Source organism: Crocuta crocuta, unplaced genomic scaffold, assembly GCF_008692635.1.
Source record: "Crocuta crocuta isolate KB4526 unplaced genomic scaffold, BGI_CrCroc_1.0 scaffold561, whole genome shotgun sequence".
Taxonomy (NCBI): Eukaryota; Metazoa; Chordata; class Mammalia; order Carnivora; family Hyaenidae; genus Crocuta; species Crocuta crocuta.
The window spans coordinates 1,645,409-1,672,148 of NW_027530529.1; the positions used below are offsets into that span (position 1 = coordinate 1,645,409).

A 26,740-nucleotide genomic window follows, 5' to 3' on the forward strand; every position below is an offset into this window, starting at 1 on the left:
AGGGCCGGAGCCCTGCTGGAGCTGGCCTGGCTCACCCGCAGCCGGCGCCCGAACACGGTGACCTGGCCCCGCGCCTGCTCCTTGCGCTGCCGCCACTCCACCAGGTTGAGGCCATTGTCGATGGGCAGTGTGACGTTCCGCTTGCCCACGGTGGGGTTGACGGTGCCGGCCAGCAGGTGGGGCTCCGTCTGCAGCGCCACCTCCATGCCGTTGGCCAGCAGCAGGCGCAGGGAGCCGTCCGCCCCGATGTAGTAGCTGTTCCGGACCTGGTCTGAGGGAGAGCAGAGGAGAGGGACCATTGCGGCTCGGAAGGGTTGAGGATGGAGGGAGGTGTGTGCACAGCAGAGGAGGTGGTGTGGCTTCTAAATGGGTTTATTTTTCTGATGATGCAAATGAAACATTATCATTGAAGAAAACTAGGACACTACAGGGAGATTGTCCATGATTGCAATACCAAAAGAAAAATCATTGTAAATCTTTTGTATATTCCTCGACTTTAGAATATTTCTGGGGCGCCTGGGTGGCTCAGTTGGTTAAGCGTCTGACTTCAGCTCAGGTCATGATCTTACGGTTTGTGAGTTCAAGCCCCGCATCAGGGTCTGTGCTGACAGCTCAGAGCCTGGAGCCTGCTTCGGATTCTGTGTCTCCCTCTCTCTCTGCCCCTTCCCCACTCATGCTCTGTCTGTCTGTCCCTCTCTCTGAAATAAACATCAAAAAAGAATTTAAACATTTAAACATTAAACATTTAAATAAATATTAAAAAAGAAAAAACATTTATAGTTTAAATTGTTTATAGTGTTCCACTGATCATTGTATTACATCCTCGAATATTTTTCCTAAGTGTTTCTCTCTTTTTTAAAAAGAAATTTTAATGTTTGTTATTTTTGAGAGAGAGAGAAAAAAAAAGAGAAAGAGAGCAAGCACGGGGGAGGGGCAGAGAGAAAGGGAGACACAGAATCTGAAGCAGGCTCCAGGCTATAAGTGGTCAGCACAGAGCCTGATGTGGGGCTTGAACTCACGAACCATGAGATCATGACCTGAGCTGAAGCTGGACGCTCAACCAACTGAGCCACCCATGTGCCTCTCCTAACTATTTCTCTTAGTGACTGTATGGTGTTCCATTGTATGGAAATACTATAATTTATCTAACCAACGCTCAAGTAGATATTCTTTCCAGTTATTCGTAATTATAAACAAACTCATTTTAAATATTATGCTAAGTGAAAGAAGTCAGACACAAAAGACCACATAATGTATCAATGACTTCATTTATATGAAATGTCCAGAACAGGCCAATTGATAGAGATGGAAAGTAGATTAGTGAGGGAAAGGCAGAATGGGGAGTGAGCACTTATGGGTATGAGCTTTCTTTTGGGGCGTGATAAATAGTAATTGGTAAATATACTAAACCCCCTTGAATTGTACACTTTAAAAGGGTGAATTTTACAATATGTGAATTATATCTCTATTAAAAATATATTTTTGGATAAATCACTGTTTTTGTTTTGGGTTGTTAGGATTACTAGAAGAAAGGATTGAATATCTTTAAATGTCTTGATACAATCAGGGTAACTATTCTTTACATCAAGGTGAAAATAACTCCAATGCTTAAATCGCTGGCAAAATTCCAAATATATATACGTTTTAAGCCATTTTCATATATGTACATATATATGTGCAAAGATGAGCCAATGGTTTAAAAATATGTCTGATTTTGAAATTTTAGACCCGATTAAAATATTTTAGTTAGGATCTTTAGCTCAAAGAAACTTCTGGAGGAGAGTGAATTTCAACTGTAAAATGCACACAATTCTTTTCTAGCATTGGAAACGCAGTCCTGCAGCCTTCCCCTCTTGCCCTTCCTCTGTTGCTGCTTCTGTCTGCACCCGCCCCTCTTCAATAAACGCTAGCCCAGGTCCTCCCTTCAAAGCTCTGCTTAGCTGTCATCCCTTCCCAGAAGCTTCCGCAGTTCCTTGGTCAGAACAAACGCCTCCCCCTCCCTTAGCCCCTTTGGAGGCCTCATTAGTGGTCCTGCAGCTGAGGGGTGCAGGGTTTACACTCTGTCCTGCTGCACAGAGACTAAGAGCATGTGTGGCCTTCGGAGCTACGCTACCGGGTTCAAGTCCCAGCTCTGCCAAGACCTTGGGCAAATTCCTTGATCTCCCAAGCTTCTGGTTCTTCATCTGTACCTTGAGGATGATAACTGTACTCTTACCTCGTAGGATTAGGCGGGATAATGAATACGAAGAGCTGAGGATGGTACCTGGCATATAGTGAGTGTTATGTAAAAGTCAGCTATTGCCAGTTTTATGTGCCTGGCATCTCACTAGTTGCTGTCACACAGATCTCTTGTCAGTCTCCACCACCCCGTTTCACATATCTGTCATAGAGAACTCTTCCAGTACTGATCACGGGTCGTCAATAGCTCCCCAGTGCCTTGAGATCCGTGCTTAAGAGAATGGGTTCTGGGGCCTATTTGTCTGAGTCCAAATACCCTACCAGGTATGTGTCTTTGGACAAGCGGCTTAACCTCTCAGTGACTTAAACTGTCTTCATTTGGAAAATGGAGACGTCAGTAACGCCTCACAGGGTTGTCGCGAGGAGGAAATAGGACCATGAATGTAAAACACTAGCCATCTACTTTACAGGTGTTCCAAAACGCTAGCTATCCTTGTCATTAGAGAATGTGCTCGGTAAACACTTGCCGGATTGAACTAGATACAGAATCAAAAACAAAAAATGGATGTAGTTTTGTAGGAAACCCTCGCGGAGTCCTCCCTGATAGAATGGCATCAGATCAGCCCCTCCCTGGCTCCCTCCCTCCCCCTCCATCCTTCTCCTTTTCTTTCTCACGTGCGTAGAATCCTAAGATCTGCCTTAAACTTGCTATGCATTATTCACTGGCAATCTGTATTTTCCTTCCTTTGAACAGTGAAAAGGCCTGTGTCATTTATCTCTTAAAGCCGCTTCTCGCTGAATGCACATATGTCCCTTAATGGTGACTTTGGATGGAATGGTGTTTGTAGAGGCCCATCTCCAACGAGCCCCGTTTAATGTGAGCTGTGACTTCCCAAGCCTGCTCCTCATTAGCAGTTCCTCCTTATTTCTTCCCGTAGTTCAGATGTAAGATGAAGCTGAAGGCGCTTTTTACAAAGACTCTACAGAGGTGGCTGCAAAACGGAGCATGTAAGCCCGGTGTGAGGGAAGGAGAGAGCGCCGGGCAGAGACACCAAAGAGGGAAAACAGACACCGCATTTCCTGGATTCCCTGACGGAACGTTTCCTTTTCCCACTTCAGCGTTTCTGAAATCGGAACGGGACTTAAGTCCTTGCATGGATTTTGAGCTGTGTGTCTCCCCGCCTCCCCAAGCTGAAAAGTTGCTATTGAATTGATGGTACATTTTAAAAGTGAGGAAATGTGGCACTTTTGAATGAAAAAAAAAAAAAAAACCCAAACTTTGCCTAAAGATAAGAAAGGCGACATTAACTTTTGAGAAAAATGTAGCAAGCCAGCCTGGCCAGCTCGGAATTGGTACCTTCAGAGCATAAACACCTTGAGTGTGTCCCAACCCACTGCTGGTGGGGAAGGAACTGCAAGGTATCGCTCCTCTTTCTTCTGACCTGAGAACCGCTATTGTTCTTTGAGCTTCTTTAAAGGCACTGGATTACACTGGGAGTAAAAGAGGTTGTGAAAATATAGTTATTTTCTTATGGTAAATCCAAGTGTCAGTTATTAGATGCTTAGTTAATTAATCCAACAAGTACTTACTGAGTCGTACTATGGGCCTGGCCCATGTTGCTCACTCTGTGCACACTGTGCAAAGAGACTGTCTGAGCAACGCTTATGAGGCAGGTATTGTAATTCGGCCCCATTTCCCAGCCCCAGAGACTGAGGCTCAGAGAAGAATGACTCCACCCAATTCACACACGTAGGAACTGACCCCGTAGGCACACAGACCCCAGCCTGCCTACCCCAGAACTTCTTTCTGCTCCTTACATTCAACATGGCTTCAGCTTGCTTTTGTTTCCTCGAGGAGAAAATCGAGGGGCCCCATGATGTGGTGGCAGAGTCGGGACTAGAATTTGGGCATCTGACTCCCAGCTCAAGGCTCTTTTTATTACTTGTGTCGAAGCTTTTGGGAGTACAAAAAGCCATCAGGAGGGTGGTGGAAAAAATCAGGCAAGGCTCTCCCTAGTGATAGCTGCTGCTTCTTCTTGTTTCATGCTTACTAGATCCAGCGAAGCTGCAATTGCCACTCTGGGTCCCCACCTCCCATGAGGACACCTGGGTAGACAATTCGCAGCCAGGTTTCATCACTGTGATTTCCCTACAGCTCAAAGATCAACTCATACCAGGAATCACTTGATGGATGCGGAGAAGAAGGGTCTCTTCTCTGTGGAATCCTAGAGAAGGCACGGACTGCTCTCACCTGAGCTTCAGGAAAGACCTTTCTATACCTAGGTCCCTTTCACAATGAAGCGTAATCATTATTGTCCTTTGTCCTCACCCACACCAGTGTGAGAGTAAGTCTTTAATCTGGGAGCCATTAGAATGGCAGAGAGTGAGGTCTCCTGGATTAGCAGCTAGTGGACTGTTTATCCTTTGCTCTCCTGATAATGGAATGAGACAAGGGACTATACTCTGAAGCTTCTAGGAGAGAATATACAGACTCAGGATGGTGCGTTTTGCACATTCGATGGCAACACAGAGAGAAACCAGTTGGAATGCTCTGGTACCAGGGCTGGGTAGCTCTAGTAGCAGCTTGTTTCTGGTATCATCCTTTTCCAAAGGGGTCTCTTCACCCCCATGCCTCAAAGTCCCCAAGTGCCCCACTGGGCTTACCTTGCAGCAGAGTATAGAAGGCACCGGAAGCGGACAGGTTGGTGGTTATGGTGACATCGTCCTTGCTGGAGGTCTCTACCTGGACATGCACTGAGCTGTCTGTATCACTTCGGAAACTGCTCACCTGGCCAGTGGGGAAGGTCACATTTGTCAGGCGGCCAAAGCTGTTGTACCTGAAAACCAAGGGTGGCTCTGAGTCACAGAAATACAACAGTGCTATCGCTGGAACCTGGTGTGTTCCACCTTGTGCCACAGTTTTGCACATTCTGCTTTTTTCTCTGGTTAGATACATGGCCGTGTCTCCTACATCCCCTTGCACATAGTTTCCAGGAAGGGACTCACCGGCTGACACCTGACTGCAGGCAGATGACTTACCTCTCTGAGTCTTCCTCTGCCAGTTCCATAAAGTGGAGATGATAGCTCCTGCCATGCCTGCCTCCCAGGATTATGGCAAGGAAGCCTGTAGCTACAAACACACCCATCCATGTGGGGTGACAAGATGGCAGCCATCTGAGGCTGCTGACCCCAGAGTCTTAGAGCCAGGACACATCCAGAGGTGATGGGGTCAAACTTGATGCTTGAATACCCTCTCAAAATCTGGAGAACTGGTTATACAGTCTTTTCCTGAGCAACACAAGAGATGGGGCTTCCTACAAAGCTACAGACCCTGGAGAAAGGGGGTTCTGGATTCAAACCAGGACTCTGCTCCCATATAAGGAGGCTAAACAGGTGAACTCTTGCAACCTCTTCCCATCTAGCTTTCACATCCAGCACCAAATGGCTATGCACATATAGGCAGTTGTCAGGACTCACAGCTTTGCTCTGCTGGGGTCTTTCTGAAGCATCACAATTGAATCTTAATTCCCTTTTCCATCTCTGGTAATAATAAAAGAAGTGCCCACTGTTACCGAACACCTACAATGTATAAGGCATAATGCTTTTCATACATCCTTTCACTTAATCCTTGCAACTAGTCTAAAAGGTATAAACGATCTCCTTTTGGAGGAGGTTCAGAAAAGTGGCGTCACTTGCTCAAGGTCACACAGCTAACTAGTATGGTGGAATCAAAATTCAAACTCAGATCTATCTGCTTCCAGGGTCCCACTTGCTTCTCTGCCTTCAACGAGCGTTTCTGTAGCGTCCATTTGCAAACATCTGCTGGGGTGTTCTACTTGCAACAAAGTGGTCGGGAGATGGCAGGGGGTAGTCTGTTAACACTTCAGTTATAATTTTTAATTGCGGGAAGCTGAAGTGTAAAAAGGTAGGATAATAGCCTTTTTGCACCTGTGTGCGAATGGGAAAAATGTTCTTCATCCAGATGTCAGTGTTTCTGACTTCTAGTCATGTTGAAGCTCACACATAGGTTCAGTTGTGTGTCTCCCTAGTGGACTCNCCCAAGGGCTTTAATGTTGATGAAATGACAGGCTCCAGAGTTCAGCTCCATCCTGGCTCTTCCCATGATCCTCCAGCTGCACCTGGCTTCCTGCTGGGGGTACCCCCCCCGCCCCCCGGGTGCTGCAGCTTCTACTGCTTTAGGTGAGAATTGGGAGGTGAGACTAGACAGGCGTTTACTGAGCAATTTTTTGCCCAAGGTCAGATATAGGTGCTGCATGGATTCTGTCTTCTGCCAACTTTTGTCCTGTGCCTGGTAGTGACCACGGCACTCTTTACGCTGAATGCCAACAGTCCCTGGCAGGGACAGTCTGTCACAGACAGAGGTGCTGGTTACAGGAGTTCTTGATCCAAGACCAACTCTGGGGGAGACTGGATCTCTGTTGCTGAGGCCCGAGGAGGGGGGATGTAAGCCCTTTCCAGGATGGCAAACAGCACAGATGTCTAACACACACCTCAGGCTTGGGCTTAGCCGGGCAAGCTTGTGGGCTGGATCAGTCCTTCGGGCTCTCCTATAGGCACCTTCAGGGCTTTGGAAAACTGTTTCTTGTCACGACTTCTCATTTTCCTTCCTCTGTATGGAGTCAGAGTCTTGTAAGAAAATGTGAGTCTGGCTTTGGGAAGGGTGACCATGTGGCTTAAAACCGTGACTGGAGGGTCACAGGTACATGGACCTAGGGGAGGTGGTATTCTTTTCAACTCTTTATAGCTGCTGGAAATTTGAATAGGAAGGAATTATACACAAATGTTTAGAGTGTTTATCTCTGGGAGGTAGAATTACTGGTGGTATTTTATATCTCAAAGATCTTAAAATAATGAATGTGGATTATTCTCATAATCAGAAAAGTGCTGTGACAACCCAAACACTGCCATGTACAGAGAGGTCATGAACATGGCTATCTTGGGGGAAGGGGCCCTTTTAATTTACTGGCATTTGGGGCGGCTGGGTGGCTTAATTGGTTAAGCATCTGGCTTTGGCTCAGGTTACTATCTCATGGTTTGTGAGTTCGAGCCCCATGTCAGGCTCTGTGCTGACAGCTTGGAGCACGGAGCCTGCTTCAGATTCTGTCTCCCTCTTTCTCTGCCCCTCCTCCAATTGCACTCTGTCTCTCTCTCTCTCAAAAATAAACATTTAAAAAATTTAAATTACTGACATTTATGGAAGAGTCTCACATATAAGACATCTGCCAACATCAATCTCCAGACCTTTACAGTAAATATTACCAGGGTGCCCCAAATTCCTGGGCTCAAAATCAAGACTCACCCTGCTCCTACCCCCAAACTGCCTCAGCCCTGGTCATTGCAGCTAAGTCTGTGGTGTAGGAGTATTCTGAGTCCTGTCAGATCTCAAGTCACCTTAAATTGGCAGGAAGACCCATTTCAGTTCAACAGTTTTATGGGATGGATATGCTATTCTAGTCTGGTTCTCTGAACACCTGTTATTCAGGTATGTACTCTTTATAGAGACTACGTACTCAGATTATCTAAGTTCTGATCTAACCAGATAGAAAAGATTTTATCATGTCACACAACATACTTAAAAAGGGGCTTTAGGGGTGCCTGGGTGTCTTGGTAGGTTAAGTGTCCGACTTTGGCTCAGGTCATGATCTTGTGGTTCGTGAATTCGAGCCCCGTGTCAGGCTCTGTGCTGACAGCTTGGAGCCTGGAGCCTGTTTCGGATTCTGTGTCTCCCTTGCTCTCTGCCCCTCCCCCGCTCATGCTCTGTCTCCTTGTGTCTCAAAAATGAATAAATGTTAAAAAAATTTTTTTAAGGAGTTTTTTTTTGAGTCTTACAAATAAGACTTGAAAGGGAGATTATGAAATAGGGGTCACATGTCCCTACAATACTACTTTAGTATGGCCTTGCTCCAATGACACCACAGAAAGCTTTCCCTGGTTTCTCTCTGGTCCCTTCTCCCAGTGATACACTAGCACAGCTGCATCACAGAATGGGTCCCCTGTCCTGTAACAGCTCACGTACGAGCTGTCACCTGCTTTGGCCTGGGGATGCTTGAATCAGGACAGGACTGTGGTGTCAGAGAGGCTGGGCATGTTGATTAAACAAATAAATGAATGCACAATTGGATACATGAGGCCCCTTTGCTGCTCTGTGGGAAAGGGGAGACCATGATTCATTTACACACACATCGTCTCCCACAGGACTTGACAGAGGCCTGACACACAGTAGGTACCTGACAAGCATCTGCTGACATGCACAAAGACGGAAACAGCTACTCTCACTAAATGATACTTCAGCAATCTCCGCAGGCATCTCCCCAGAGCTCTGGTCTCCAAGACAGGAAGAGCTTTTGCATGAAGGCAGACAATTGTAATTATTATTGAAGGTAGCCTGTAATACATAATTAAATTGAGCTTGAAGAAGATACAATGAAAAGTCTCATGCCTTCAAGATCTGGTTTTCATTTTATACGAGATGGCCGAAAAACAGTAATTTCGACTCCTCACATTTTCCATTAGAGGGACTGAATGTCTTAATTAAATGAACATCAAATAGAACAGCCAATTTATAGAATTTTCTTGTCTCTTATTCATTCATTTCAGTGCCTTCCAGAGCCTGGGAAATGCCAGTGGATCTCCCTGCGGCCTGATCAATACCTGTGATTAGCCCATCAGCACACCGCTGTTTCTGGCTCTGCAGGAAAGAACTGGAGCTGCCTATCTGGGGAACCTCAAACACCTTTGCCCCACGCCCCCTCTGTTGGAACCCTTCTTTTCCTGTTACCGAGCTGCTGACAGAAAGATGGGCAGCGCCACCCGACAAGGTGGGACAGTTTTCCCCACTCTCTGGATTCCAAGTGGCTGTTTCAGACCCTGGTCCTGTGACTGGGTGACTCTGGGACAATGGCTCAGTGCTGTCTGTTCTGGCTTTAAAGAATTGGCCAATTTCTTTCTTTCTAACCAAAAGGAAGGAACATGTTGATATGGGAACACCCTCAGAGTCAGACGTTCGAGGCTCTGAATACAGGCTCTACGCTGGCCAGCAATACAAACCTAGACGGTGGGCACCCAGTTCTGAGTTCCTGTGAACCATCAACCCCCCGTCACAGATGACATGATTTCAGGCAGGATTATAACACAACCTTTGGTAGCCTCTGTTTTCTCCTCTATAAAATGAAGACAGTAACACCTGTCTCAGGAAGATACTGTGAAGTTCAAACAAGGTAACATGCTTGAAATGAAATGCACATTTTTCGACAGGGTCTGCAGGACCCCAGGAGACAGTCTTCCCTGCCATGTAGACTCCCTGATGAGAGAAGGGACTTTGGTTGCTGACGCATCCCAGAACTTAGAGGAGTGCCTGGCACATAGTTGGTGTTCAGTAATGTAAATGAATGTTGACCAAAGGACCTGCTCTTCCCTGCTTCTCTTTCTGATGTCACTTTGAACTCTACTCTTCCATCCTTCCTGTGTTCCACTGTATCTGCCTCTGTTCTCCAAGCGTGCCAAGTTCAAGCCAGGCTCGGGGTGTTCACACTTACTGTTCCTTCTGCGGAGAATGCTCTTCCCTCCAATCCTGGTGTGGCTACTTCCTTTCATTACTCATATTTCAGTTCAAATGGTATCACTTCAGTGAGGCCTTCCTTTGAAATGGATAGGTCCTTCCATGTTGGTCACATTATCTTATTTTATTGTCTTCATTATGTATTATCTTATTTATGTGTTTATTGGTCAGTTATCTGTCTCTTCCTACTAAGCTCTACGAGGACAGGGGCCTTGTAGTCTCATGCCTGGGAGAACATGCAGAATATAAAAGGCACTCAATACTTATTTCTTAAATGAATGAATGAATGAATGGATGAGTAATAAAGGGTAAATATTATTATTGGCTTTTCAAGATGTGGATTGAGAAAAACAAGAATTTCTCCCCTTCTATCTCTCCCCTTCCATATGAGGAAGGGAGAGTTTGCTGATATCCATAGATTGATTACCTTTTAGGTACCGAGCACTATGCTCATAACCATCTTGGAGGTGGGCATTGGTTGTCATTTCACAATTGGTGAAGCTGAGGCTCAGGAAGAATAAGTAACTTGCCTAAGATCACACAGCTACTTGAGGAATATAGATTCAAAGTCAAGTCTGTGTGACCTTAAAGTCTGTTCTTTCATCAAGCTTCCCTTAAGTGATGCTGTTTCAGGGAAATATCTTTGTGTTCCTCACTATGTTATAGAAAACACTGCGTTTGGAAATCTCAAGTGGGTCAAGAAGACTGATAGTTTTCTCTTCAAGGTGCTTTGCTTTGATACCACTGCAATTGAGTTTGCAGTGATGCCAACCCCTGTTCAGGGGGTATGATGGAGATGGCCAGATGATTGGCTTTTCATTATTTTTTTCCACTGACTTTTCTTCACTCCATTTTCCCAGAGCATCTTTGGAGAATGGGGAAAGAAAACACATAAAAAATTCATATAGTTGCTGTGAACTTGGCTCTCAGAAGAGGACCGCTAAAGGGTATCTTCACACACACTGCAAGGCTTTCTTCTTCACACTCAATATTTCACATCTCAAGCCACATACTATGTTGCAGCTGGTGAGGAAAATGCCAAATTGCTTCTCTGATACTAACTTTTGCTGACTTGGATTTTTTAGTTGGAAAATAAAGATTTGATTTTTAGGAGTTTCATCGATGATTGTTTCAAATGCCACCATTGTCAATCAGAGGAATTGGATGCCATATCCTTTGTGAATAGTTAGAATTAACAGCCCGTGCACACCAATAGTCCCCTTGGCCTCAGGTCACTGTAATAGATGGCATTGCTACATCATTATCTTCTTCAAAACTGTACCAGAGCCAGGGTACTTTTGGGATTCTGCAATTAAAACTTATACTTGTTGCTGATTTCCTATGGAATTAAGTTCCTCCAATGCATTGCAGCCTTTAGGATTTCTAACATCTGGTACGCCCTACCCATGGTAGGTCTTATCTCTTACTGATGTTTTACGAAGCAGTGCATCTGTTGGAAAGGATTCAGGGAGATCTGTGATTGAATCCTGGCTCTGCCACTGGGGTGTATAGTGTCACAGAGCCAGTCGAGGCCTGTGCTGGTTATACTCTCCCCACTCATATCCATTCTCTGCTTTCCTCTGTGCCCAGAGGAGCTGACTACATTGCTGCCCACCTCAACCCTCTGGCTTTCTGTCTGGTTTCTGGTTGGATTCAGTCAACGGTAGGCACTGGCAAGAGACTGGATGTTAAGAGGGGTCTTCCTTATTCTTTATCTACTTCAGAGCCATAGTTCTGATAGCAGCTTCGTCTGTCCATGATTATAATTTTTATGCAAGAGCTTCTTATTCACATTATATAGCTCCCCCTGGGCTTCACTAACAATATCCTATTCTTGCTCTGTCTTGCCTTAAGCTTCAGGGTTGATCATGGTTGTTCACTGTTTTTAGTGCCTGGGTGCCTCCCCCCCCCCCCCCCAGCATTTCTGTCTTCTCNAACTTTGCTTGGTGTTTTCTGAGCTTCTGAGGCCTGTGGTTTGGTATCTATAATTACTTATGGATAATTCTTGACCATTATTTCTCCAAATATTTCTTCTGCCTTGCTCTTTTTCTCTTCTCCTCAAATTTCAATGTTAGGTGGTTCCTGACTTATGATGGTTTGAGTTGTGATTTTTTACTTTGTTTTTTATTAAATTAAAAAATATTTTTATTTTTGAGAGAGAGAGACAGAGTGTGAGCTGGGGAGGGGCAGAGAGAGAGAGGGAGACAAAGAATCCAAAGCAGTCTCGAGACTCCGAGCTGTTAGCACAGAGCCCAACAGAGGGCTTGAACTCATGAGCCATGAGATCATGACCTGTGCTGAAGACAGACTCTTAACTGACTGAGACACTCAGGCACCCCCATTTTTTGACTTTATGATGGTTCAAAAGTGATATAAACTCAGGAGAAACTGTACTTCAAATTATGAATTTTGATCTCCCAGGCTAGTGATATGACACTCTCTCGTGATGCTGGGCAGCAGTGAGCCACGGCTCCCAGTCAGCCACCTGAATCATGAGGGTAAACAAACCCATACATTGACAACCCTTCTGCACCCAACAACCATCCTGTTTTTCACTTTCAGTACAGTATGTAATAAATTACATGAGATATTCAACACTTTACTATAAAATAGACTTTGTATTAGATGCTTTTGCCCAATTGTAGATTATTGGAAATGTTCTGAGCACATCTAAGGTAGGCTAGGCTAAGCTATAATGTTTGATAGGTTAGGTGTATTAAATGCATTGACTTCGAATATTTTCAACTTACGGTAGGTTTGTCAGGAAGTGATCCCATTGTAAGTCGAGGAAGATCTCTATATGCACATTAGACAAGCTGATATTGCCTCCTACCTTTTGGATGCCTGGGTTCTGTATCTTTTTATTTTTCCACTATTTTTTTCTCTTTGTATTTCAGTTTGGGTAGTTTTCATTGACCCATTTTCTTTCTTCAGCTATGTCTATCGACTGATAAGCCCATCAAAGGCATTCTTCAGGGCGCCTGGGTGGCTCAGTCGTTTGAGGGTCTGACTTCGGCTCAGGTCATGATCACATGGTTTGTGGGTTCGAGCTCTGTGTCGGGCTCTGTGCTGACAGCTCAGAGCCTGGAGCCTGTTTCAGATTCTGTGTCTCCCTCTCTCTCTGCCCCTTCCCCACTTGTGCTCTGTCTCTCTCTGTCTCAAAATAAATAAAACCAAAAAAAAATGTAAAAAAAGGCATTTTTCATCTCTGTAACTTATTTTCATTTCTAGATTTCCATTTGATTTTTTCTTATCGTTTCCATTTCTCTGCTGAAAATATCCATCTGATCTTTCATAGTACTCACCTTTTCCATTAGATCTTTTAACAGAATTACTGTTATTTTAAATTCCCTGAAAGACAGCTTCAACATCTGTGTCATGTCTAAGTGTAGTTCCTTTGATTCCTTTGTCTCTTGGGAGTGTGTTGCTTTTTCTAGCCTTTTTGTACATTCAATTGAAAGTGTGACATCTTGTGGAGCACACTAGAAAATGAGGTAACAAGTTTTACGCCTGGAAATGGGTAGGAGCTTCCTTCTCTTAGGACTCTAGTGAAGGGGTCTGAGTTAATTTAGTTAGGATTTGGGTTGAGGTTTGATGTTTCTCTGGCTAACCTTAGTACAATATAGGCTTTAAGTTCCTCTAGTGATACCTTGTGTTTAGGGAGCGAACCTTGTTTGTTGGATGACTTTTTTTTCTCAGGGTCAAATACATCTTAAGTGTTAGGTCCCCTGAGGGTCTCTTTCCAGGCCCTTATCCCTTTCTTACCTCATTCACAGTACTATTCTGCTTTCCATTATTGTGTTTAGCTTTTTAGCTAAACTGGGGGTGGGGGGGTGGTGAGCGTGAGAGTTCTCTCTTGTTCTGAGTAAGCCTCAGTCTTTTTTTTTTAAATATTTTTAAAAAATATTCTTATTTATTTCTGGGGGGAAAGAGAGAGAGAGAGAGAGANAGTAAGCCTCAGTCTTATATAACCATGTGTCCCTGAGTCTCAAGAGTGTAGCCTCTTCAGTGCGTGCTCCTGCCCCTCTTCAAGCTGCAATTCTGGATCCACTGCATATCCCTCTCCCCTCCTGACAGAAGTTAAAAACTTTTTCCTTCCTTTATTCAGCAGCAGTGGGTCTCTACCTGCGCCTATGAAGGACAGTGGTAGTTGTTCTTCTCTCCACAGATTAAGGCTTTTGTTCCATATGGGAAATAAGGTGAGTCGGGTCTGGGAACAGAAGGCAGACCTTCCCAAGTCTGCCACACCAGACTTACATCTTTCTCTACTCTTTTCTTAGAGTTACCTGGTCAGGCTCTGGAGAGAACTTACGGGGAGGATGTGGACTCTCTCACCCATTTTCCGCAGCCTCTAAGGGCTGCAAGCTCACTTGCCAGTTTACACTTAGCCTTCATCAATTCACCAAGCACCCTACCTGAACTCTTTTGACCAGCTGCATTTACCCCAGGTAAGCCAGAGCGCACATCTCGGTTTTCTCTTCAGGAGTCTCTCCCCTCAGATTTGGTGAGGAGGTTGCCCTGTGACCTTAGAGAAGTTTAAGAAAAACTCATGAATTTGCCATTTGTCTGATCTATTCTTATTGTAAGTTCGGGAATGATGCACTTTCTAGCTCTTACATCCTCCAGAGAAACCCCAAAGCCAAGTGTCATTACTTGAACCACTGAGTTGAATTCTATGTCCTGCTGGGTGCGCTGATGATGCAGGAGCTGGGGTTTAATACTCTTCTCACTGCAGCCTAGTTTCCTCCCTTCTTTATTTCCCTTCTCTGTATTCACATTTCGTTCATATAATATTTACTGAGCACCTACTAGGTGGCAAGCCCTAAGCTGGATACAGAGATAAGTTAGTATTTAGTGCGAGCATAACTACGACAGAAGCTGTCACAGGGCACCATGGGATACTAGAGCCACTTACTCCTGTTAAACTTAGGGAAGCTGGCTGCTCATGCCCACCCAGCAAGAGTTTGGAACCTGCCTCGTGCTCATGAGGCCATTCTCTTAGCCACCAAATGCCATCTGGCCAGGAGCCCAAATCTGAAATTAATGACACCCTACACTGGAGACGAGGATTGCATTACAGAGTTCTTTGAGGTTTTCTGCCAGCAGACCTGTGGGCTGACGAGAGGAAAGGAACCTTCATCTCCCAGAACTGTGAACTCCTAAGTTGCTCTGAAATCTGTTATGTTTATGATAGATGCATTATTTCATCTGTTGAAAGGATCAATAAAGCCAACTTAAAGCTTGTTTCAGTAATAGCCTGTGCTACAGGCAAGCCTGGGTTGATTTTTTTTTTTTTTTAATATTAGAGCATTTGGGTTGGAATCCACTACACTGCTTCATGGAGCTAAAGGCAGAAAATTCACTAGAGCAATGGTGCATTGGCAAAATCTGTCAAAAGGTGTGTTAGGAAACACCGCAATAATGATACTACTGCATCCTTACTTCTTGAGTGCTTCACGGTTTACAAGTATTTTTCACCTGTAGTGTTTATTTAGTTTTTTGATCACAATGATGGCCCCAAAATGGGGTAAGGGAGGCATGATTTCTGTCCAGTTGAAACCTAGGTCTAGAAACCGGCCAGCCAGCCCCTGAGTCACAGGGCTAATGTGCAGTGAAAGTAGCTACTTGGCACCCTGGCTTTGTTCACAATCTGAGCGGAACCATTTTTTCCTGACCCACTCTGCATCCCTGTTTTCAGCCCCTTTTGGATACGCTTATGGACCTGACCCCTTTCCTAGTTCTTACCTTGATCTTTCAGACTTGACCCTTGATTCTGCTCCTCTGGTATGATTTCTAATTCCTACCTACTTTAACTGCCACTCTTGTTTGCTCCCTTGACCAGTTTACTTGCTGCCATTCCCGGGTAATACCTTTCATGCCCAAATAATATTTCTGCAATCTACTTGTATTGCTTGAAGTGATGATGATGATGATGATGATGACGATGATGATGACAGCAGCAGCAGCTCTTAGTTGATTACTTATGGTGAGTAAGACATTGAATTTTCCATATTTTATCACATTGAAGTTTTGAACCGCAGACCATCCCTGTGAAATAGTACTATTTTTATCCCTACTGTACGTACAGATAAGTCACAAAGAACTTAAGTGAACCTACTCAGTGTAGATGAAAGAACATGGATTTGTGTGCTGGCTCTGCTATGTACTCACTGTGTAATTTTAGACTGCTCCCTAATCTCTCTGTGTTCCTAATCCCTCAGTTTGTTCATCCGTGAAAACATGTGGATGATTAATTTCTCTGGTGTGAGGTTGCTGTGAGGATGAAATTGGAAAGATCCTGGCACACAGTAGGGAAGTCAAGATGTTTCTCTTTTAATTTTAGGGCTTTTATCTTCAATTCACAGGGGATTCCTTGGAATTCCAAATGCCATTTTATAAAAAGTGATTATACTACCTTTTTCTTCTGCATAAAGAAACTATGGCTACATATTTCATCTAGGAAGACAGGGAGCAGGGAATGGGATCTTTTCTGGTGGAGGTGTAGGAAATGGTTTTAGATTTCAGGTTGGGTGGAGATTAACGGTTGCAGTGATGTGTAAGCATTCAGTCTGGGATCTAAAGGAGTGACCTCAGGAACTGAGTGCTCCAACTTGCTCTGACAAAGCAACTCCTTTATGGGATAAATACTGTATAAGAGACTTCCATTGGGCAATGGGGGGGAAATTGAATTATTTAGTGTATTTCCATTTCAATGAGTTAATCAAGATAATTGCTGTTTTCCTGGAACTTTGTCTTTCTTTGTAATTAACAAGGCCCGGGTTTGGAGACAGGAATTTAGCCAGTGAACTTTGTACAAATTGCTGTGACATTTTTTTTTGGTGCAAATTGTATTGAAAAATCTATTATAAATCCTTTTCCTCTGGATTCTAGGACTGTGAGCAACTGATGCTTGAACAAGCTTGAGAAAAATTTACAGTTCAAGGGTTTAAGCTCATTTGGGATTAACAAACTCAGCAGGGGCCAGCAGGGCAGGGCTGAAAGTGCAGGAGCCCTGGCATTAGACAGACCCGTGTTCTGCCACATTCTCACTGTGTAACGTCAGCCTCTCTGAGCCTCAGTTTCTGCTTCTATAAAACAGATACTATTGTTCATTTTCCAGAGCTGTTATGAGGATTAAGTGCAATAATGTGGTTTCTAGCTCATATCTGGTGCTAATTAGATTTCTAAAAAGCTTCTCACAACCCCCCCTCCCTTACCCCAGGCCCAAGGTCTTAGCTTGTAGCAAAAGGAGAAGATACAAAGTCCCTTCATTAAAATAGCTCAGAGAGGAAGACCTCAGATACATATGTATTTGATTTGGCTAGGAATGGAATAAGCTGAACTTCTGCTTATCTGGCCACACCACTTAAGAAGCCCTACACTGGATGACGGGAAGGGAAGTGAGCCCCCAGAGGTGGGTGCCACAGTATAACAACTAGTGATGCAATAGCGCCACTCTGAGGGGGCAGGCAGTAAAATTATACCAAGAGACAGGAGCTGATCAAAGAACAGTTTACAATCACTTTGGGCAGGGGCAAAGGTTTCTGGCCTCACTTTCTGCGTAATATGCAATTGTGGTTGTTCCTCATTAAGGATCTTGACTCATAAAGAGAAAGGTTTCATTATGTTCATATAATGGGTTTGAGAAGGGAGGCATGGAAAGCATTTGTTAAGTTCCACCCCAAATGGTTAAAATGAAAAAAATATTTTTTTGAAACTTGAAGATGTGAGCTTCGATTATGTGGAAAATTCATCTACATGGAACTGTTTTTTCTCCCATTGTCATTACTTCTGGACAGTGATCATACAAAGAAGCTAGCACTCTGTGGTTTTCATCTACATTACTTCCCTGTGGTGTGTTGGGCAAGTACTTCCCATTGTACAGATGTGGCAACTGAGGCCTAGAGAGATGCAAGCCCAAAGTCCATGCCTTCTAAGGCCAAAGTTCATGCCTTTTCCACTACATCATGTTACTGTCTAGGAGCAATCGTCTGGAATATGAACATGCAGAACATATCGTACGTAATGGTTTGCATCCCAAATTTTGAGTCAAGATGAAATATATCTCCAAATTTTCATTCCATCAACTCACCTCTAATCGTACAATACATCTCCTGAAACAAAACCGTCAAATGGCCTTATTGTGATACTTACTCATAAAATGTTGTCCATCCATTTTCATTGCTTTTGGTTGCCAGAAGGCCAGAGTTGCCATGGTACGTCATCATGGCCAACTCATGCCCTTGCGTGGTCACACTCTTGAGTGCACTGTTGGTGCCCATGGTCACCCAGTACACCTGGCCATCTGGGACCACCAGCCAGAGGGGCATCCCGGTAGAGTCTCGGCGGACGTTCACCATGTTGCCATTGTTGTCGGTGATGAGTGTGACATCGCCATCCCCAGTGTAGGTAAAGTTGTACAGGTAGTCTCCTGTGGGCAGACTCTGGGTGTACAGATGCTTTCCGCTGGTATCAAACAGGTAGAGCTCCTGGTCAATTGGTGAGGATAGCTCATACATGTTCTGGGTGTTGAGGAATGGCTTGTTCTTCCTGATAAACCGAATTCGGATATTCCCCAGGTCAGCCACGTAGAGTTCCCCATCGGCACACACAGCCAAGGAAGACGGGGTATTCAGCTTTGCATCCTTGGCGTAGCCATCATCTCCAGAGAAACAGTCACAGTTGGCATCATTTTTACAATCACAGCCGCTGGGGGCCCCGGCAACCAGTGAGATCTCTCCACTAGTGGTGACCTGCCTGATGCGGTTGGTCTTCTTCTCATCAGTCTCCGCAATGTACAGGACCCCATTGTGTGAGACGGCCAAGGCTGTGGCGGACTCCAGGGTCGCGTGGATGGCCACCTTGCTCAGCAGGAAGTGGTCGATGCCGGGGACCTGGCAGTGCATGGGCCTCCCAGCGACAATGCGCACCTGGTGGTTTTCAGAGATTTGCAGGACCACGTTGTTGTCAAGGACGTAGAGAGAGTTGTCCATCGGGTTGATGGCTAAGTCTGTGGGCCACTCCAGGCGAACCTGACAATGGAGATACCGATACTCAGACGCCTGGCAAGGTGCTCACCACTAATCGTCCCACAACCCGTATAGCTCGTCATAATGTCCCAAGTGCCTTCACACGCAGTCCTGCCTGATCCCACAGTGGCTTGTCATCAACAACGGATGTCAGCCCCTTGATATGAGTGAAACCATGCAAGAGCTGCCCCCAAGACACCTGATGGTCTCCATAAGACTCACAAAATATGAAGAAGGGAAGAAAAAGTGGTGGGGGAGGGAAGAAACATAAAAAGTAAACAAGAGCCAGACAGGCCTCGGTTCGGATCCTAGCCTCACCATTATGACCTTTGGCAAATGACTTTCCCTCTCTGAGCCTCAATATTCACATCTGTAAAACAGGACCGACACTGCTGCAGAGTGCTCAACCCACCAGAAGTGCTCAGATAATGACAGCTAATGTCATGGAGGTGGGAGAAGAAGGCAGATGGGGTCTGGAGGCTGAAGCAGGACTTGTTCAGATGTCTCAGAGAGTTTCTATGTGAACTGCTAAAATGATACCTGTATGAAAGATGATATCTCGACCCATTAAACTCATGGATTGACATGAATATCCGAATTCGGTTTATCAGGAAGAACAAGCCTTCCCTTGACCTGCAGAACTGACATCGCCCGGGGGCTGGTCGGAAATGTAGAAGGGCAGGTCTCACCAAACCTATTGAATCAGAATCTGCATTTAAATAAAATCCCTGGATAACTCCTGTGCACACTGAAGTTTGTGAATCCCAGCTCTAGAAAATGGTTTCTATACAAATCAAAACTGCCATGAGATATCACCTCACGCCTGTCAGAATGGCTCAAATGAACAATTCTGGCAACAACAGATGTTGGCAAGGATGCGGAGAAAGGGGATCTCTTTTGCACTCCTGGTGGGCATACAAACTGGGGCGGCCACTCTGGAAAACAGTACAGAGGTTCCTCAAAAAATTAGAAACAGAACCACCCTACGACCCAGGAATTGCACTACTAGGTATTTACCCAAAGGATACAAAAATGCTGATTCGAAGGGGCACGTGCACTCCAGTGTTTACAGCAGGACTATCAACAATAGCCGAAGTATGGGAAGAGCCCAGGTGTCCATCGACTGACAAATGGATAAAGAAGGTGTGGTATAAATATATAATGGAGTATTACTCAGCAATCAAAAAAAGGATGAAAGCTTGTCATGTGCAACAATGTGGATGAAGCTAGAGGGTATTATGCTAAGTGAAATTAGTCAGAGAGAGACAAACATCATATGATTTCACTCATATGCGAAATTCAAGAAACAAAACAGATGAACATAGGAGAAGGAAAGGGAAGCAAAGATAAGATAAAAACAGAGAGGGAGACAAACCACTAGAGACTCTTATGTTCTCTTATAGACAACAAACTGAGGGTTGCTGGTGGAGTGCTGGGTGGGGGGATGGGCTAAATGGGTGATGGGCATTGAGGAGGCCACTTCTTGGGATGAGTACTGGGTGTTATATGTAAGTGATGAATCACTAAACTTTATTCCTGAAATCATTATTATTCTATACGTTAACTAACTTGGATTTAAATTTTTAAAAAGCAAAGAAAAAAAAGAAAGTTAAAACGAAAATGGTTTCGAGTACCCCAGAGAACGAGTCCTCCCAGAGGAGATTAAGGAAGGTGGCGATGGGAATGAGGTTCAGAGGTCCTGGGGCCCACGCCCGAGCCTCCTCGGAGCCGGGCTGGGAAGCTGGCCGAGACGATGGTGAGCTTGCAGGTGGCCAAGCACAGGACTGCAGCTGGCAAGTGTGAGGTGAAGGATGCTTTGCTGGTGGCCAAGGAGGAGGCTGGACTGTGGGACACAGCACACTGGGAGGTGCTGGAACTACAGGAAGCCGTTTGCCACCTGTGTCCCCGGGAGGTCATCCAGCCACACGGCACATGGGCCGGAAGCATTGCGTCCCTCTGATTTGTTTACTCCACCCCTGGGGACTCACCACCTTTGGTTCCTGAGACCCCTACAGACAAACCCTCGACACTATGTCCAACGTGGGGCTTATTTAAACACCCATGTTACTTTAGGGAAGAAATTTCTCTCCCAGGAATTTACTCTTATAGACCCTTGTTTACAAGGGTGTACACCTCAGCAATGTTTAACAATGGTGAAAAACTGGGGTGCCTGGGTGGCTCATTCGGTTGAGCATCCGACTATGGCTCAGATCATGATCTTGTCGGTGAGTTTTGAGACCCGTGTCGGGCTCTGTGCTGACAGCTCAGGGCCTGGAACCTTCAGATTCCGTGTCTTCCTCTCTCTCTGCCTCTCCTCTGCTTGTGCTCTGTCTCTCTCAAAAATAAATAAACATAAAAAAATAATGGTGAAAAACTGTAACCACCTCAAGTGCCCAACAAGAGGGAATTCACTAAATCAACATGGTATTTAGTTCACCCAGGAGTTAGACTACTCTGCGTAGCCCTTAAAAGTGATGTTATACATGGATACTTAATGACATGGGGAAATGTTTGCTATGTACTAGTTGAAAAGAGTAGGCTACAGAATTGTAAGCACAGTGTGATCCCAATTGGGGGAAAACGTAACAATAAATTGGATAGATTTCGGATAGAGGGGAGATGAAGAACTTGAGGGATGAAAACCAAAATGCTAATGGTACTCGGATGAGGGGTAATTTTAACATTCTTCTTTGTACTTTTTAACTTTTTATACTTTCTACAATGTCCGAGTGGTAGTTAACTAATACAGAGAAAAACTCCAGTAAACGACACGCCTATGAGATATGGCCACCTCCATCTGACCCTTTGGCTCAGGGCCATCCTCGGGCTCTGCTTTCTAGTCTTTTTGTTTCCTCACTGGGAGCCTGGGCCCCTCTGCCCCCTCAGAGCCAGGGAGCCTGAGGCATGCCAGAGCCACTGGCTGGCAGAGTCACTGCTTTCACACTTCCTGGAGCTCTCTGGAGCACAGCATCACGGCAGCCCTTGGGTGCATCAGAGCAGTTTACTCTAATGTGACAGCAGAATTTTCAATTTCCTAAAACCCATTTCTTGTCAACACTGGCTGCTAAATATTTTATGCCTTCTGGTCCTCTGGCACCTTGGGGACCTGCTGGCCCAGACCTTTCTGCCAGTCATTATGACAAAAAGATGGCTCAGATGGGTGGGTGGGGAGGGGGAAGGGGGAGAGGAAAGAGGGGAAGGAAGGAAGAGAAAGTGCTTTCCTGTTCTCTCCTTCCTGTCCTGTGCACAGAGGCACCTGGAAAAGAAGGAACAGTGTTCTTAGAGTCTGTCTTGGCTCTGTCACAGAGCCTCTGTGATGGCTCTGAAGCAGACCAGATATACAAGCTTCTCTGATTTCCCCTCCTGTTAGGAATAAGGGTGCTAAGGCTTAATATCCCATTGCTAAAATGGAGAAACTAGACTTTAGAATTGCTGTGGTCCCTCTAGCTCCCATGTTCTGTGGTCCTGAGAGGGGAGGGAGCCCCCTCTCTCCTGTCCTCCAGAACATTCTGTGCCTTTATCAAAGCACTCTGAGATGACTGCCTTATGGCAGAGTTATTTGTTCTCAAAAACAGGATTGCCAGATGGATGAATGACTACATGACTGGTAAATGGCACAGAGAGAGCGAGGGATTCGGGGCCAGCACTTCTCACCTCTTATCTCAGTTCCACAATTAGTACAGGTGCGTGCTACTTAAACACTTTGAACTTCTTTCCTCGTATGCAAATGGAGGTAATAAATATTACATAGAGTAATTGTGAGGATCAACAAGACAATGTACAAGGAATTGCTTTGTAAGTTATAAAAGGAATGAATACTTACAGCCTATTACTAGCTGCCAAGCACTGTGCTAAGCAATTTATGTACAGGATCTCATTAAAAAATTCATTTCCACATCCCTGATGGAAACTAGCATAGCGCTCTGCACTTATGACTGCAGATTTTTTTTTCCCACTGAGCCTCAGTTTTCTTATCTGTAAAACGGGTAGATAACATCACCTCTTGGGATTACTACGACAGCTAGATAAGAAAAATGAAGCCCTACTCATCTCTGTATTCTCCTTTCTAACAGTGCTTGGCACATGGTAAATTCTCAAGAAGCCTTTTGAACCTGATGGACAATCATCCCTATAGCCTGCTGAGCAGGAAATGAATCCCATCTTTTGAATAAGTTGCAACATCTTCTGTTCTTTCTCTTCTCCATTCCTCTCTTTAGTTTCTCCTTGGGCCTGGGCCTATCTCCACCCAGGGGAGCTGGCCAAGTTCCTTGCTTCCCTGCTTTGCACTCTTGCCTCTGAGCTGTGTTCCTAACTCTCTGGCTTACTCCCTGCTCCCCGTGGGGCAGTAAAATAGCTCTGAGTGTTTGTACAGAGGAAGCTCTCAGAATGAAAGCCAGTACCCCCGCCTATATGTGTATATAAAAATATAAGCCTGTGTCTGGAGAGTTTAGTAAAAAGAATTCCATGCTTAGATTCAGATGAGGGTAGCGAGGACCAGGGGCGAAGGGATTTCAGCTCAGGGTTTCTGGAGCTAAGTGCAGGTTTTTTCCCTGCTCGACTACGCGCCAGCTGTCCTCTAAGCTTTGGATCTGGCTGCTTGGCAGCACTGCTCACTAAACTAAAACAACTTCCCAACGTGTGGATTGAAAATTTTCAGTGCCCTGTGCCGGCTGGTGCGGGGCCCATTTGGAGAACTGAAAATACTCGCGTGCACATCCTCAGGCCGCGGCAGCTTCCTGACGGGTAATTCAAGCTTGCTCACAGACTGGAGAGGGAAATTCTCAAGCCAGCAAGGGGAAGCCTGCCAAATTGGAAAGACGAGTGGCAGAGAACAGATTCCATTCTGGAGTGGAACAATCACATGAGCTGGTGCGGAGGAAAACCATACCAGCAACTGAGAGGGAGGCTCTGGGGATGGCGCTCCACGAGACATGCCACCAACAGGCGGGCTTCCTGGCCTCTGCTGCCCCCTGAGTCCAGGGAGCAGGTGAGCAGTCAGTGGGAAAGGGGGTTTCAAAGCGAGGGGGTTTAAAAAGCTAAGCGTGGTTACTGCTGACACCACCCTGCAAGTTACTGTAACTTTTGCCTTCCTTTTTCCCCGGTTTTGCTAATGCGGGCAAGAAGGGTGGCCACTGATTCAGCTCTGGCCAGGCCCTGCTGCAGGATCTAGAAATAAAGGACACTTTCCTTGCCAAGACATTGCAGGACAAACTAAGGACATGTTGAACTGCCAGTCGCCGGGTCTATACTGGATTTCCGGTGTTCACTACTACGGTCCAAACTGTCTGGCAAGGTACGGGAAGGTCCTTCCCTAACTGGCCCTGAATAACATTCCAGTTTCAACTCCTGCTTCTTTCTGGGAACCCTGCGCTCAGGCATTCAATCTTCCAATGGGCCTTGAATGTACTGGGCCCATGAACATCTTTGTACCTTTGCACACGCTGTTCCCTTTGTGTGAAATGTCTGTTCTTCCTTGCCAACCAGCAACCTCAACATAGCCTTCAAAACCTGGCACAGGTTGCACTTCCTTTGTGAAAGTGGGCACTAGGACTTCTCTTAATTGACCACCTTGAGAGTGCCAAGCGGTGCCAGGAGCCTAGTATGCACTGTTCGTGTTTTCTCAAAGCAATCTTGCCGGACCGAAGTCAGCTATTTCCATTTTAAAAATATAAAACAGGGGCACCTGGGTGGCTCAGTCGGTTAAGTGTCTGACTGCAGCTCACGTCATGATCTCCCATTCTGTGAGTTTGAGCCCCACACCGGGCTCTGTGCCGCAGCTTGGAGCCTGGAGCCTGCTTCAGATTCTGTCTCCGTCTCTCTTTGCCCCTCCCCCACTCATGCTCTGTGTCTCTCAAAAATGAACAAATGTTAAAAAAATAAAAATAAATGAAACGAGAAGTTCAAAGGACTTCAGGATTTGTCTAAAGTTACTCAGCTAGTGAACGGCAAAGCTGGAAGTCAGCCAGCCAATCAATTAATTAATCACCAAATACTGGTTGTCCTCCTATGGTATACTAGGTACTCTGGTTAGAGCAGAGGAAAAGATGAACAGAATTCCTGTCCTCATGCCATTTACAGTATAGAAAGAGAAAAGACAGTGTGCAAGTACCTGTGTTTCCAAAGAGGGAACTCACAGGAACTACGGATTTAAGTTCATACCACGTGACTCTGTGGAGCCTTCGAAGCTTCCTTGGCCAGATTTCTTCACTGTGATGATCTCCTGTCACCCTTCTGGTGAACTCCCAGAGCACCGAGCTACGCCTACTCATCTCTGTGTCCTTATGCTTCCCCAGGCCCAGCGCCAAGAATGTACTCTTGTAAGGCTAGTGCAGCATAAATATGGGGGCCCGTGGGAGGGCCAGGAACCGGTGAGAGGATGAGTCTGCAGCCACAGGGCTCTAGCAGGAGGTTTCCCTTTACCTGAGAAATATCCATGACGGAGTCACAGCTGAGGGGCCGGGCCGAGGTAAGGTCATTGGAGCCCAGCAGGGTGGAGATGACCCCATTCTGATCAACGCGTCTGATCATGGTGCCATCCACAAAGTAAATCAGCCCAGACTTGTCCACTGTGATGCCTGGGAAAGAGAAGCCAGTGTTAGAGGTGGTAATAGCCTACGTGCTCATGGAGTCTTGTGGGCTGATGAAGAACCTCCCCTCCGTGATTTGACTGCATCCTCCCCACGGGATTCCTTCCCCGTCTAAAGGCCAGAAGACAGATGCCCAGAGGCTTAGAGTGACTTGTTCAAAGCAGAGATTAGAACCCGAGTCTTCCAACTCTGCAGGGCTCTGGTCCTTCGGCCTTACTGCCGAAATTTTCACCTGTCAGCTTCGGAAGTCACCAAAGCTGGACTCCTACTTCTGGGGGCTTGTCAAGCACTAAATGTAGCAGTAAGGAGAACCCTTTTCAATGTCAAAACTGTGAGTTTCTTTAAGTTAACCTACTTCTGAAGCCTTGTAATTCTAATAATGAAATCCATCCCCATTTTGGTAACAATTTTTCCTTTCTTCCAAGATAATCATCTTCCATGTCTTTTTCTATTCTTAGTTTATGGTCATTGGTAATTATAGATGTATAGAGCCTAAACATGAATCCTTTGGATTTGTGTCGAAAATATGGGTGAAATAAATGTCTAAGAAGGCACACATTAGAGGGCAGTCTGAATTCACCATTCACTTTCTCCGTGACCACCTCTGTGGCCTTGGGCAAGTCACTGGATGTCTCTGCATTCGTATTCTCAGCTCTAATATACAGAAATTGTTTTAAATTTGTACTTTTCACTCCTGGCTGTGTTTGTGAGTCACCTGAAAGCCTTCTATCATGTATTCTTCAGATAGCTGGTTCAGAAAATCTCAAGTGGAGCCTGAATATTTATCCGTATTTTTGACAAGCACCTTGGGTGATAATGACATAAAACAAAGTTTGAGAACCACTCTAGTAAATCAGTACCTCTTAACCAGTGATGTGTATCAGAACCACCTGAAGAGTTCATTTCTCGCCCAACACATCCCTGCTTGACTCCCTCCCAGAAATACTCATTCTGGGCGTGGCTGAGACCGATACAATTTACTGTGGGTGAGACTGATTTCTACCCTAGGTGCAAAATCCCAAGAGTTTAGAAATAGCCCTACCAAACTGAGAACTGCTCAGGGGTGCTGGGGGACGAGACGTACCCCCTGGGAGCACAAGTTCTAGATGGGGAGGGTGCGGATGAGTCAGTACCAGGTGGAGTGCCCCAGGGAGGGACGTGATGAAGAAAAGGAGATTCTAGTCAGTTTCGCTCTGCTCAGCTTTCTCTGGGCAACGAAATGAAAGAGGAGATCGGAGAAAGCTTCACAGAGGTAGAGAGGCTTGCTAGAGAAAGCTTTCCAGTGGTATCAGCTTGGCCATGTCATTTCACTAAGTCCAGCTTCCTCATCCACAGAGTGGGGATAATAACATCTGACGTGAACTAGT

At 45.4% G+C, this 26,740-nt stretch overlaps 1 protein-coding gene across 1 annotated transcript in view; it reads right to left on the reverse strand.

Annotated features, from left to right (window-relative positions):
• TENM4 (teneurin transmembrane protein 4) overlaps positions 1-26,740 on the reverse strand; it is a 380,776-nt gene that overhangs the window by 15,105 nt on the left and 338,931 nt on the right. The window contains exons 23-26 of the mRNA XM_077767572.1: positions 25,207-25,361; positions 17,912-18,789; positions 4,843-5,015; positions 36-271 (exon numbers count right to left, since the gene is read on the reverse strand). Coding sequence (XP_077623698.1) covers positions 36-271; positions 4,843-5,015; positions 17,912-18,789; positions 25,207-25,361 — 1,442 coding nt within the window. The remainder of the gene's footprint in view (positions 1-35; positions 272-4,842; positions 5,016-17,911; positions 18,790-25,206; positions 25,362-26,740) is intronic.